The 15385-nt window shown below is 38.2% G+C and overlaps 1 protein-coding gene across 1 annotated transcript; it reads right to left on the bottom strand.

The window, feature by feature from the left end:
* Positions 1-12532: 12532 nt before the first annotated feature.
* LOC122750341 (probable RNA-binding protein EIF1AD) lies at positions 12533-13138 on the bottom strand. The gene has a single exon (XM_043997058.1). It carries the CDS (start codon positions 13136-13138, stop codon positions 12533-12535), a length of 606 nt encoding a protein of 201 aa, XP_043852993.1.
* Between the last annotated feature and the right edge of the window lie 2247 nt (positions 13139-15385).

The raw sequence follows: 15385 nt of genomic DNA, 5'->3' as shown, positions 1-15385 counted from the left end.
CAAACGATTTCTCAGGTTTCTTCTAAGTCTATCCATAGCTATTTTGGCAAATATTATATAATCTGCAAGTTTAATTTTTTATTATCAAAGGTACCAGAGGTCAAAAAGGTGGTGGAATAGCTGCGAGGCAGAATATTTCTTCTTTCAATTACTATGTATGTATTGGTAACAGTAGTAAATTGCCATATGCTTAGACCATAAAGCCACTAGATTTTATTCAGAAAGCATTTGTTTTCTTTTGTGCTTGATCTTTGATTACACTGGTATAAGGAACTCCCAATAAGGAAATTCCTTTTGCGGATATAATTTGGCATCTGCTCAGAAATTTATAATCTTCGAGAGTTGCCTTGGGTCATTGAGAAGTTAAATGACTTACCTAAGGTATATATATATCAGAGGAAGAATTAGATTCTATATCTTTTTAACTCCAATGTTGACTATCTACTATCCCACATTGTCCCTATGTAAATATCTATCACATACATTTAGGAAAAAAAATAAATATTAATTAACAGTAAAGAATGAAGAAAGAGCAGGGTATAGTAGAAAGAGCCCTGGTCCAGGAAATGTGGTGGCCATTACCTATCTGTGTGACTTTGGCCAAGTCATTTAAACTCACTGGGCCTGACTTTTCTTATCTATAAAATGAAGGGATTGGATAAGATGATATCTAAGGCCCTTTCTAGCTCTAATGTTCTATTATCTAATATAAAAATAAATGGAACATTAAAATTTTCATTTCCAAAAAGCATCATAAATGGTCAGTTTTCCATCATATTTTTACATAACCAATGAAAGGAATATGACTCCTCCAATTCCTTAGCTGTTTAAAGAGACAGAGATACATCTATTTTCCTCAAAAGTGGTTCCCTGTCACATAGTTAAAATTGAGTTCTATATTCTATGAAAGCCTCTTTTTACAAGTTTTCCTTGCTGCTTGGATGGACCTGTAAAATGTATTGCCAGACCAGGCAACCTATAAAGAACCAAAAGTAATTGCATAATACAGTTATCATTCCATAAATTGAAAGACGTGGCTTAGGTGAGTAAATATCGCTGACTCAGCATGTCCTTGCTTCATTTAATAGCCTCTTCACTTGTAACATAAAAGAAAGTCCAGCACTTCATAAGATACCACAAGTGAGTTCTTGAAATTGATTAGAATACAAGAACCATGGAGTTGCTTGCCAGGGGGGAAAAGCAGTGCCACTTCTGACACCACTCTGCCCTCTTGCCAGGAGGGCTTGGTTGAGCAATGAACATGATTTACAAAGGTAAGTGTACTCTTGGATTGAAGGCCAAGAGGCCCAGGCTGATGAAACACATCTGGAAATCTGCCCAATGGGAACACAAAGCTGGAATGGCTATAGTTTCATGCCAGAGATTTTCAGGAATACATCCAAAAAACGTCTTCTGGGAGAGGAAATGAAAGGGGAAGTAGTTTGTTATTCAGAGGGGAGGGAGAGGAAAGAGTGAGAGTGAGAGAGAGAGAGAGAAAGAGAGAGAGACAGACAGACAGACAGACAGAGACAGAAAGAGAGAGAGAGAGAGAGAGAGAGAGAGAAGGATATGACTGACTAGAGGGAGAATGTTCAAGCACAGGGTGGAAAAAGGAAAAGCCTGGTCAGGATAGGAAATTTCAATAAGCTAATGAAGATAAGAAAGAAGTAGGGCCTGTTTGGAAGGTAAATGTATCATAATGGAAATATTCAGTCTTGCCAAGAATAATAACCTACAGATAATTAAGGGAAAAGTCTAGCATGAATGTGAGAAAATACAAAAAGCTGAACAAGTCCTAGGAAAGCAAATACTTTAGCTCAGCATTTGGTAATTGACACCATCAACAGGAAAGGAAAGGGAGACATTTTACAGTTTAGACTATGCCCCAGATAGCCTACCTTCTAATAAGTGTTATCCGTCAGTTTGATGTTGACTCAGGTAATACGGGATGCATTAAACAAAGCAAGAAATATCACCTAGCTGGTTTTTCTTTTCTAGGTCCAGTGTGCTTTCACCTACTCTCTAATCAACTGTTGTCAGGACTTGATTCTAGTTAGACCTATGTAAATTACTTGACGTTAGTTTCTACTCCCTCCTCCCTTACCCTCCCCCCACCCCCAAACACTTCTGTGTAATTTAGTATGCTGTAAAACTGAGTCATAGATCTCCCTTCCAAATAAAGAATCTTTGACCTTTCTCATGTTGACTAATATTGTGTTTGAAAACCAATCTTAAATGATGACCATGATTATTAATTAGTGTACTGTTCCACATAGTATTTACATTACAGAGATTTTCCCTCCCAATTCTATTTTTTAAGTAATTAATGTCAAGCATGGACTTGTAGTATTTTTTTGGATTGTTCTACACTCTACAATCTACTTTCAAGAATAACATTGTGCAGAAGACAGGAGATATCTGTAGGGAGTTGTTAGGACCATGAGTAAATAAAAAAAGATGTGAACTTTTCAGGAAGCCCAGCCAACAGAGAATTCTGATTTGGTCAAGAGAAAATAGAGTGTGGGGCCTTGTCCTAAAATAACAAAAATCGATACCTATAAACAACTCCATTTATTGTGACTGGGAGAATATGACAAATGAGCAATTAATCTCTTTCTGAAGGATTTCCTACTTGCTGAAACGCATCAACCCTACTTTTCTTTAAATGTATTTCTCTATCCTAAGCAGAAATCTCTCAGACATCTAAATATAATAACAGAAGACTCAATACACGACATATATCCCACTCTGCCTCAATTTAGCAAACAATAGCCATGATACTTGATAAACCAAACCCATCATTATTATATTTCTTCTTTGGGGGGGGTTACTTTTGAATGAGTTGAATGCAAATGCATCATAGGATTTAAAGATGTAAGTTATCGGGGCAGCTAGGTGGCGGGGGCAGCTGGGTGGCACAGTGGATAGAGCACCAGTCCTGGAGTCAGGAGTACCTGAGTTCAAATCCAGTCTCAGACACTTAACACTTACTAGCTGTGTGACCCTAGGCAAGTCACTTAACCCTAATTGCCTCCAAAAAAAAAAATGTAAGTTATATTACATAATCTAGTCCAGGGATTCTTAAACTGGCCTCTATGAACTTAAAAAAAAACTATATAGTTTGATAACTAGCTCAATATAATACAATTTCCTTTGTAATCTTATGTATGTTATTTTATGCAGTTAAAAACATTATTCTGAGAATTGGTCCATTGGCTACATCAGACAACCAAAGTGACTATGATCCAGAAAACATTAAGAATCCTGATCTATTTAAACCAGGAAAGTTCCTTCTTCATCTATGTAACACCAACTAACCAACTATTAGTGTTCTCCAAGTTTATCTTGAGCTATTTTCTATTTTTGTGCTTCTCTCTCTCTCTCTCCACCTCCATCCTTCTCTATCCCTCTCTCCTTTCCCTCCCTCTTTCCCCCTCCCTCTTCTCTCCCTCCTACTTTCTCTCTCCCCCTCTCCTCCATCTTTCTCTCTTTCCCCCCTTTTCTATTTCCCCTCCCTCCCTCTCTCTCCCTCCTTCAGCCTCTCTCTTTTTTCTTTCCTTCCCCCCTTTTCTCTCTCCTCACCCACCCTCTACTCATCTCTCTCCCCGCCTCTGTTTTTCCTTTTTCCTTCCCCCCCTCCTTCTCTCACCATCTCCCTTACCTTTTCTTTCTTCTGACCTATACATGCATCACCAACTGCTTCTCATAGGCATCTAAAACTCAATATATCCACAACAGAAGTCTTTAACTTTTCTCCCAAACTATCCCCTCTTTCCAATTTCCCTATTATTCTTTGTAATTACTTTGTCTTTCTTTGTATATCTAGCACTTAGTACAATGTCTGATGTGTAGTAAGTGCTTAATAAATGCTTGTTGACTGACAGACCTCCCCTTCATTTGACAGAGGAAGAAAAAAGAACATGGAGGTTGTGACTTGTTTGAGGTCCCAGAGCTATTAAATAGCAGGGCAAGGATTGGAACCTAGGTCACCCAATTCCAAAATCTAGTAGTCTTTTTTTTTTAACACACTAAGCTATCCTTCTGTGAAATTGTTACTAGATATTGATATGATGGTGTTACATTATCTTAGTTTCATAAAATAAGTAATGCTTGGCAGAGTAACCACCTTTTGTCAGTTTTCTCCTTTTTGTAGCCATGGGCAAGTATTATTATCAAAATTGTTATCCTAATGCCTTCCCACCACTTAGAAACATTGATAAAATCATTATGTTCTTAAAAATATGAATTACAAATGAAGATAATATTTGAATGGGAAAGAAGGCTTAGATTTTAAAAGCCAGGGAATCTGTATTTGAACAAAATAAATTCCCTCAAAATGGTGTACTGGAAAAATCCTGGATTAGATGACCTCCAAGGTCTTTTATAACTTAAAATCTCATGATCCTAAGTGCTCAAAGAATTGCAAAAAGTGCATATGACCTTTCATCAGCCCAGTTTGTGGCTGTCATGCAATATACATTGGTAGACACAGTATGAGTCTGAATGAAAAGAAAGATATCTTCACAGTGTTGGGTAGCTCAGTGGGATCATGGGCTGAATATTAGAAGACCAAGTGTAATAATTTCAGGAGAAGAAAGATTCCTGCATCGAGGCCACCGTTATCAATCAATGCATCAATAAACATTTCTTAAGTGTCCACTACATGTAAGGCACTATGCTTAGCACTATATAAAGTTGCTCTTGCTGCTACAGCTAGTGTCTTTTGTAGTTCACTTGTCAAGGGAATTCTGCTGGGATCACAGCTGCCCTCAGAAGCCTTCCATGACGTGGCCACTAGGCATGAAGAAAGATATCTGAGTTAATCAATGGGGGCATGCCATCCATTGGACCATCTTGTAATCCCCTTGGTTGTAAGCATTGCCATTGGCCTTCTTCGTTTTGTTGAAGGGCTATAGAGCCATAGATGTTTCTCTATCAATCCCATGCATAGAGAGTTTAAATGTATTGCCTAAGGTCACACAAATAATAAGTAGAAGAGCTGGGATTTGAATTCAATTCTTACAATACCAACATCAGTGCCCTTGCCAATTCACCACATTTCTATTCATCATTTTTTTTTGTAAGGCAATTTGGGGTAGGGACTTGCCCAAGGTCACACAGCTAGTAAGTGTCAAGTGTCTGAGGCCAGATTTGAACTCAGATACTCCTGAATCCAGGGCTGGTGCTTTATCTACTGCACCACCTAGCTGCCCCTATTAATCATTTAAGATGGGACGGTACCACTGTAACACTTGGAATGTACTATTGCCTTTCATCTTCAGTGAGTTATTAGCTCATCTTTTTAAGTTACCAGGTTCTTGATGATGTCTTTCAGAAGAGAAAAGGAGAAGACTCAAATTATGGCTTCTCAAATGAGTGAATGAAGCACGTGTCAGCATCAGTGGAGTTTTCCAGGTAGTTTCTGTTGCATTCATTATTGGGAGATGATCAACAATAGTATTGCAGAAACATTTGCACATTCTCAATAGGTAAGCCATAAGACTTTACTGGGTAAGACAAAGCCTGAGCACAATAAACTATTTTAGGGGGTGTCAATAAACAAAGGGTGTTTACTTTGGTACACTACAGAACACTATCAAAGGGGGACCGTGTGGGCCCAACAAAGATGATCCAAGTGAAATGGGTTAACTCTTAAGCCCAAGTTGGTTGGGAGTATAATACACTGGTTGAATCTCTCCTAAGGCTAATAGAAAATTTACCTTCATTCCCAGTCTCCAAGACAGTTCATGGGGTGTTAGGATAGGCCAGTTAAGGATATAATCTTTTTTGTTTGACTGGTTTTAAGTGTCTTTGTTGAGTTTTGAGCTGAAGGAAGTAAATCTACACAAAGTATGTTTTTTTTTAAATAAACTTTTTTACTTAAAGTTTTGAGTTCCAAATTCTATCCCCCCTTCACTCCTCTATCCCCTCCCTGAGGTGGTAAGCAATCAGATATAAGTTATACATGTGCAATTATGTAAAACATTACCATATTCATTTTGTATAAGAAAACGTGAATAAAAGAAAAAATGAAAGAAAGTGGAAGTAGCATGCTTCAGATTGTGTTTAATTAATATCAGTTTTCTCCAGAGGTGGATAGTATGCTTCATCATTAATCCTCTGGGATTGTCTTGGATCATTATATTGCTGAGAATAGTTGTCATTCACAGTTCTTCATTGCTGTTACTGCACAATGTTTTCCTGGTTCTGCTCACTTCACTATACATCAGTTCATATAAGTCTTTCCAGGCTTTTCTGAAATCATCTTGCTTGTCATTTCTTATAGCACAATAATATTCCATCACAATCATATACCACAGTTTATTTAGCTATTCCCCACTTGATGGGCATTCCTTTGATTTCCAATTCTTAGCCACCACAAAAAGAGCTGCTATAAATATTTTTTGTAAAAATAGGTCTTTTTTCTCTTTTGTGGATACATGAAGTATGTTTTAAGGGCCATCTTTCTCACTTTTTGAGGGGCAATGAGGGTTAGGTGACTCGCCCAGGGTCACACAGCTAGCAAGTGTCAAGTGTCTGAGGTCCTTCTGAATCCAGGGCCAGTGTTTTATCCACTGCACCACCTAGCTGCCCCTTCTCTCTTACTCTTAATGTTCCCATGGTAATACTTTAAATCGAGAGATAAAATCTCATTGATACAACCAAGCTTTGACTCTTTTCTTTTGGGGGGGGCAATGAGGGTTAAGTGACTTGTCCAGGGTCACACAGCTAGAAAATGTCAAGTGTCTGAGGTTGGATTTGAACTCAGGTCCTCCTGAATCCAGGATCATTGCTCTATCCACTGAGCCACCTAGCTGCCCCCAGGCTTTGACTCAAGAGTAATTTTGTTTTATTGTTTTGAGGAGTCATTAAGAAATAAGAGACAGGACTGTGGATTGGGAATAGCTTCTGTTGTGAGAAGAGAAAGAACAATGATTTTTGGTAGAAAGTAAGGATTCCCCAACCCTTGGTAGTTTAATGGTTAAGGTCCCTTCTGAATATCCTTAGGAAGAAAAAAGTATATGTAACCTAAAAGAAAATGATTTATGTTCTCAGGTGAAAGACCAATGCCTCTTTCCTGAGAGAGGTTCCCTTATTTGATACTTTTCATGGAGACTTTTTAGGGACTATTTTTAGATACTGACAACCAAGAGAGATATTTGGAACCACTAAACTATACTATTACTAAAGCATGGCATGGATTAGGCTAGTGCATGTAAAAGGATACATATTCCATGAATCATAAATAGTTATGGAAAGCGACTATCATGGACCTGTGATCTTATTTATTCTATCTGATGCTATATCTGTAAATATCCAATTTTGTATTTTATTTATAGAGGGAATCAAAACGATGGCTTTTCTACACGTCAGCTTCTTCCTAGCATCTTTTTCTACCTTCAGGTTGAAGGGAGGTTGGAACTATAGATCTTCTCTTTAAGCTCAAAGTCAGAAAACTAGGATCTTCTCTTTAACTTTCACCAATCCCATTCCTCATGTGGGTATGGAACACTGAATAATCAATCTCCACCAATAAGGACAGTGCCTCATGAATGTCCCTTTGAGCCAATGATTACGTTGGGTTGAAATTTTCCTTAAGAGTTTGAGGGATATTGAACTAAGAAGGAAATAGATGAGCACTTTAGGAATTGTCATAAAATATGGTACATGAACACAGAAGTGTTTACTTTCATATAATTCCAAGGTAGATTTAAAAAGCAATAATCACCAGGCCAATGTGCCCTGGTCATAATTTTCTGCATCTCGAATGTGTCCTGGAAGAAATACAAATTGTTAGGGCTTTTTTTTCTTATCCAAGCCTCACAAAAGTTAAAAGGAACATTTTTTCCTAAGAACAAAATTTGCTAGGTTTCATTGTTGTTGCTCACATAAATGTCAAAATAAAAAGCATGTTCATAAAGGCATTTGCCCTCTTTCTCTTCATAGGACAATGAGCTTCCAGGAAGCAGTGATTAGAAGCCTGTGGGAACTGAATTTTCTCCAAGTACATTTTAGATGAATTATCTCCTTTTTGGGCCCCCCTTCTTATATCGACACATTTCATTTTTACTTAAAGCAAAGCTTTAATTCTCTTGCCTCCTGAGTAAATAGATACCAATCTGTTCTCAAGAGTCAGCATGGTTTCATCAAGTACAGGTCATGCCAAACTAGCTTATTTCCTTTTTTGGCAGGGTTACTAAACTGCTAGATCATGGCAATGCTTCAGATATGGTTTAACTTTTACTTTATCAAAGTATTAGATAAAAATCTCTGGAGATATTCTAGTGGAAAAGATGAAGAGATATGGACCTATGTGGTTTAATATTTTTATCAATATCTTAGGTGAAGGCATTGTTGGCCTACTTATCCAGTTTTCCAATGACATAAACATGGGAGGGATATCTAACACACTGGATAACAAAATCAGGGTTCCAAAACATCTGGGCAGGCTGAAACATTGGGCCAAATATAATACAAAGAAATTTTGTGATCTTAAATATAAAGGTTTATAATTAGGTTAATAAAATCAGCTTCAAAAGTACAAGATGAGGAAGCAAAATTAGCTAACTTTTTTTGAAGAAAAATAAGGTTTTAGTGGAATGTAAACATAAGATGAGCCAGCAGGGTGATACAGTGGTTGAGAAAGAGAATGGGAACTTAGCTTGGTCAAACCACATTTGAAATACTGTGTTTAATTCTGTGCAATCACATTTTAGGAATGACACTGGCAAGGTGAAGGCCCTCAAGTTCATGCCACAAAGAAACGTGTAGAGTGAACTAGTGAGGTTTAGACTGGAAATGAGAAGGTGTAGGAGGGGAGGACCTGGCAACTATCCTTGAGTCTTCTAGGGGTTAGCATGTAGAAGGAGTGGGTGTATTGTGAGCACCAGAGGGTAGACCTGAGAGCAATGTGAGGAAGTTGATAAGAAGTAAATTTAGGCAAGAAAGCAAATTTAGGTAAAGAAAAAGAAAGTCCTTGCTAATAGTTAGGGCCATCCAAGAATGAAATGAACTATCTTGGGTGGTAGCGGGTTCCCCTTCACATTTGGCTGACCACTTTTCAGCTATGTTGTAGGGGTGATGCCCATTTAGGCATGGGTTGGTCTGAATAGCCTTCCAATTGTGAGATTCTGAGTAATTTTATTGTGATAATTTTTTTTATGACAGCTAAAGAAAATTTTAAAGACCACATTGATAAGCCTAACTGGCAGATTCTGGATCTCCTTTCCTGGATCTTTCCTGATTCTACAATTGCTAGTGGGCCTTCATTACCTCCCTCCCCACCCCCCACCCCCCCACCCCGACACACATATTATCTTATATCTTCTCTGTATATACTTAGATGTACAGTTACATCCCAATAGAATGCAAACTCTTTGAGAGTGAGGATTGTCTCATTCTTTGCCTTTCTGTCTCTAGTACTTAGCACAATTGCCTGTTACATAGAAGGTTCTTATAAATGCTTGTTGATTCATTAAACCATCTCTTTCAGAAGAGGATAGTCAAAATGACATCTGCACATAGAAGACAAATACTGGAAATGCCACTTGGGACAGCAGAACCCTAGGCCCATATCATCTGTGTAATGAAATGATCCAGATCTCCCTGAAGGAGGAAAGAATCGGTGAGACACTGTGAAACACCTCCTAGAGTTAGGGAATAGGGCTAGGCAAAGGAAGAAGCTAGTAGGAAAGCAAGGAGAAGGTGAGAAAGATAGGAGGAAGTCCTGGGTCACTCCTCAGCAGAGAAAGCTCTGTTCTGTTCTAAGGCACCAAGAGTCCCCCCCCCCCACTAAGTGCCTTACCCTGTACAAAGAGGTATTTTATGAATATTTCTGAGCTGAAAAGAAAAATGTGGGACACCCACAAAGATGGCAGAATGAGAGGTAGACATACAACCCTGCTTTCACATAAATGCTCCAGCAAAGATCAAGGAAGAACACCAGATTGAGTGGTGATCTAGAAAGAAATCCAGGCAGAAAGTACAGTGGGTGACTTTTCCTGGACCATTATCAGTATAAGGAAATAGCTAGAGGCATGCAGGCTTTTGGGAAAGAAGCCACATAGGAAAGCCTGTGCCTTTGAACCTTTGGACTAGGTCTAGGGCCTACAGCTATGTGTCAAGTGCAGGGAACACAGATCAGGGTCCAACCTGCAGATTACTCTCACCTCAAACTGGGGTCTTGGAACCTTCTATACAGATTTCAATGGACCTGCAGCTTTGTACTGGGGCAGGGAGCTTGCATCAGAAGGGAGTCTGACATTCTATTGTGCTAAATCAGGGGAACTTTCTACAGTGCTTATGAGATCTGGGGCTAGCAGCATTTTACTAGAGTATTTTGTGGGAGTGAGTCTGCAATTGTGTCATACAGACCTGGAACCAGGGCTGTAAGTATGCAAGGCTCTGACCCTGCCCAAGACACCTTACAGTGCTGAAAGCTTTCAGCTTGCTGGTCGAAGATGCTCCTGAGGTCCTTGAGGAACATGTACTCAGTAATTGAATGAAAGAAAATCAGGACTTAGAATAATACATGTTAGGACCAAACAAGGCCCCATTCCCTCTGAAAGTATAAAGGATGTAGCCCTGACACAAAGTCTCAATTCAGGAAATAAGGGTGGAAAATAAATTGACGAGATACTAATGATAAAGAAATACTATGGATCCAAAGTTATATATAAAACATAAACCCAGAAGAAGAGACTGATTCTATAATATCTATAAGCAAAGCTTCAAAAAAAAAACCATGGATTGGTCTGTGCTAAAATTTGGGGAATAAATGAAGTGAGTTTGAAAGAATTATTTTATGATGGAATGAATTACAGAGGTAATAATTAGAAATCAAATTGGAGTTCTAGAAGAAAGACTTGGAAGGAGAATAAATGGTTCAAGAGATACAAAACCTTATCTAATTAGAATGAACCAAAAAAAAATTGGTGAGTGTGAGATAATAAGAATGACCAGAATTACCAAATATGTAAGATATTTTCTATTACTAACCAAAAAAAAAAACTAATCTGGAAAAAAGTCAATAAAAGAAAATATATGACTCATTGGACTGCCTGAAAATCACAATAATAACAACAAATTTCTGGATATAAGATTTCAAGAGATCATGAATAAAAAAACTGCCCTGGCCTATTAGAACCAAAAGGTGAAGTGAAAATCGAATACATTTTCTGAAAGAATTTCAGAAGGAAAATGAGTCACCTCCTGAAAGAAACCTCACAATGAGACCTCCCCATAACATAATAGCCAAAATCCAGGCCAAATAAAAAAAATTACAGCAAGTAGTCAGAAACATAGAATTGAGGTACTAAAGAGTTACATTTAGGATCACACAAGACTCTATTGCTACCACAAAAAAAGAAGAGAAGAGTTTAGAATATCATATTCCAAAAAGCAAATGATAAAGACGTATAAGCAAGAATAACTTAGTTGGTAAAACTGAGTATAATCCAACAGACATAATTTAAATAACACAATCCAAGAAAAAGAAATTAAACAAACCATAATTAAATTTTCAAAAAAAACAATCTAGAGAATAGACTGATTTGCAATCATATTTTATTAAACATTCAAGGAACAATCAAGTTCAACATTGTATAAACTACTCGTAAAAAACAGTCAAAGAAAGCATCCTACCAAATTCCTTCTATGTTATAAATATGGGCATGATGCATCAATCAGGAAGAAACAAAACAAAGAAAAATGTAGACCAGAACAATCAGTTCTGCTTTGTGTATATGTTCCACAAAAGGACTGCACTATGCAAAATTGAGCAATAAAGACCACAGAGTTATGAGCAAAATAGCCTTAAGGGTGCACTGCTTAAAAACTTCAGCAGTGACATATGAATGAAAAAAAAAGAGAATGGAACCTAATTAAAAAAGTAGCATAAATGTCATTGTGTAGCCTGCTCCCTGTACTGCATGAACATGTTGGTCAGGCCAAAGTTCTGGTCCAGAGGCCATGGGGAAATGGAATATAGTTGGGACAAGCCATTCTCCACCCATAGCACATACTACATGAAACTTTACCTTGACAGAGACCTGAAGTTTGCTTCTAGAAGTGGGCACTGGAAGGGTTGTAGCTTATGAGTTATTGTGAAGTGGTGCATTTCTGTTTTCTCTTGCTGTTTTTTTTGGTCCCCAGTCCCTTAATATTAAATAAAATTCCCTCCTTATTTTTTCCTCCCTTGTTTAAGTTATGAGTCCATTTCTGCCTGGGATAGGGCAGGGGTATGGGAGTATGGGGATGGAAATAGGTGTTGTCCTTTGCTGGGGTCCATTCAGAAATGCCCTAGGGGCTGGTCAAGGCTCGGCCAGCATGCACCCAGCCATTCCTTGGTCCCTCCTTTCCACTGGAATGAGATGTCAAAAATGGAATCGCTTTACTAGGCACAGCAGTACAAGGGGATACACAACTCTCTCTCAACCCACCAGGGCTTTAATCTCTGACAGAGACGAGTACGAGTTCAGCTGGGAGCCCTGCCTCATCCCCATCCAGGGGGTGGATCCACAGAGCTGGGCTCTCAGGCCTCCTCCTCGCTCTCCTCCTCGCTCTCCTCCTCCTCGCTCTCCTCCTCCTCGCTCTCCTCCTCCTCGCTCTCCTCCTCCTCGCTCTCCTCCTCCTCCTCGCTCTCCTCCTCGCTCTCCTCCTCGCTCTCCTCCTCGCTCTCCTGGTACTGCACACGATTGGTGTTAACAAAGAGGTCCGAGTTGTCCTCGGAACTGTCCTCTTCTGAAGACTGCGCTTCTTCTGGAAGTTCTGGTTGAGATGGTCTGTTCCTGCTGTTGCTTTGTTCCTCCGCTACCTCAGAGAAGGCTTCTGGCCAGAGTCCCTCCTTCTGCAGGGAGCAGATGTGGTCCTTGAAGAGCACAAAGGAGATCTCAGCCTTCACCTTCTCCCCTTCCTCGATGGGGTCCACGATGAGAAAGTCCCCTCTCTTGATCCAGATGTTCTTGCGGTACTTGGAGGGCATGCTGACCAGGAAGCATTGCCCCTGTGCTGTCTCCACCTTGTGCAGGTTGTTGCCCAGGGTCCTCAAAACCCTCACGATCTGCTGCTGGTCCGAGGGCACCATGTGCTCCTGGAGCACCTCCTGCACCACGTGCTTCCGCTTAGTGGCCTGGGACATGCTGGGTCCAGGGTTTCCTGCTGGCCACTGTCTCCTACAGACCTCGCCAATCCAATCTCTTGCTGTTTCTTAAAGAAAAAACCATGAGAAGCAAACTTGAAATTTGAATTATACTAAAAATGTTCCTTAATAGATCAATCTCACTGGAACAAATTCCAGTTTTTGAAAAGGGTTATAGCAGAAATGACTATATCCCTAATGAATATCAATTTAAATATTTAAAAATAAAATATTAGCAAAGATGCTACAATGGTATATAAAAAAGCATCATATAACTATGACCAGATTGCACTTATACAAAGAATGCATGATTAGTTCAATATTAGGAAAACTATAAACCTAACAGACCATATTAATAACTAAAATTAATAGAGTCATATGATAATATCAGGATGTAAAAAAAAACCCTCTTGCTAAAATGCAACACATATTTATGTTTAGGAATAAGATAAAGTAAACATTTTCTTAAGTAGTAAGTAGTCCCTGCTGTGTCTTTTAAAATCTAAATGTGTGGTTGCCTTAAATTAGAAGCTTTAGCAACAGTCTTTGGGCATTAAGCATTTATTAAAGCATACCAGGTATTCATGTGGAGTTCAGAAAGTTAAGAAAAGGCCTATCTAGCCTAGAGTTCCAGCCTGGTTTGGTTCTTCCTCAAGTCCTCCACCACAAGCCTGGTTCAATCATGAACTGCTCCCAAACTGAGTATGGAAGCTTTTTATAGATCTGGAGCATAGGCGGTCCTTACACACTGCTTCAAGCTGATTGGTATGGGTCATTCAAATCCATTGGTTCACTGGACTTAAAGGTGTTCTCAAGTTGAGTTCAAAATCCTTAGCTCCTGAGAACAATACTTTCTTAAGGGCCAGCCAGGTGTGATTACAATCTAGTTAACTTGAAGTAGGCTAATCAGCAGTTAATCACTCTCACTTAATTCAATCAATTTAAACTTCTTTCCAGTTGGGCCTTTGAGTATCTGCTAAATCCCATTATTTTATCACACTGCCTAAAATGCAGAGCCAGGTTTTATGTAACGAACATAAAGGGTTTAGTGACTTTTCTTGGAAAATTACGAATTGTTTGCTAGAATAAATGGACCAATTAATAGATCCACCAATGGTGTTTCAATGTACCTCTCTGACACAGCTGGTATATGCAACATCCTTAGCATTTAAATTTTTAAAATTTTCTATCTACTTTGTCATTTTGATGCATATGAGGTGACACTTCAGAATTATTTAAATAATAATTTTATTTTATTATTGATTTTTGTATGTCTTTATCCAGTCTTATTTATTTACTTTGACTACTTATCTATTGGGCAATATCTCTTTGCTTATGATAAGATATTCTGAAATGCATCTTGGAATCTATATAATCTCTCTACTTCTGATCTCCTCATTCAAAGGTCCTTTCTCTTTATATTTCCACATTTCCAAGTGTTACTCCATTAATAAAGTATCATGATTTCTAGTCCAAAGTTGTTTTTTTAATCTTTTGACCCACTTTGCTATTCTTTCTCTTTATTCCCAGAGTGAACATTAACCAAGGTGAATTTTTTTTTTTTTTTTTTTTTTTTTTTTTTTTTAGTGAGGCAGTTGGAGTTAAGTGACTTGCCCAGGGTCACACAGCTAGTAAGTGTTAAGTGTCTGAGGCCGGATTTGAACTCAGGTACTCCTGACTCCAGGGCCAGTGCTCTATCCCAAGGTGAATTTTTTTAAAAAAAGAATAACCTTTTGTAACATTAGAAGAACATAGCATTTATTTTTTTACTATTTGTACATGAGTATCTTATTTTTCATTTATTTGATGAATTTCTTGTCAAATAATTTGTTTTTACTTTTGATTTCTATTGACTCAAATGTCTCCCTCTTCCTGCAAGTGCATATTTTTTCATTGATTAAACTTAAGTTTATAGGATAAATTATTTTTACTTTTTGTAATCTTATATTCCAAATTTCCCTTTCATTCTTATAAGCAAGGATTCAATTTTTGATTATTTGACTGTTTTTTCTTACTGTTTGAAGAGCTTCTCCCTGGATGACTACAATATTTGTTGTTTAATGTTAAGTTGTGAAATTTAACAATAATGCCTCTTAGTTAGTTAAACTTGAGGTTTCTTGGTGTTGGTATACATGTTCTATAGAGTAGTACTATAATTGGAGTTGGAAGAGAACCCCCCCTCCCCTCTGATCATAGGATTTTATGTATATCTGAAAGGGACATGAGATTTCATACATCTCCATTCAC

Source organism: Dromiciops gliroides, chromosome 1 (genome assembly GCF_019393635.1).
Source record: "Dromiciops gliroides isolate mDroGli1 chromosome 1, mDroGli1.pri, whole genome shotgun sequence".
Taxonomy (NCBI): domain Eukaryota; kingdom Metazoa; phylum Chordata; class Mammalia; order Microbiotheria; family Microbiotheriidae; genus Dromiciops; species Dromiciops gliroides.
This window is presented reverse-complemented; position numbering and strand designations above follow the sequence as displayed.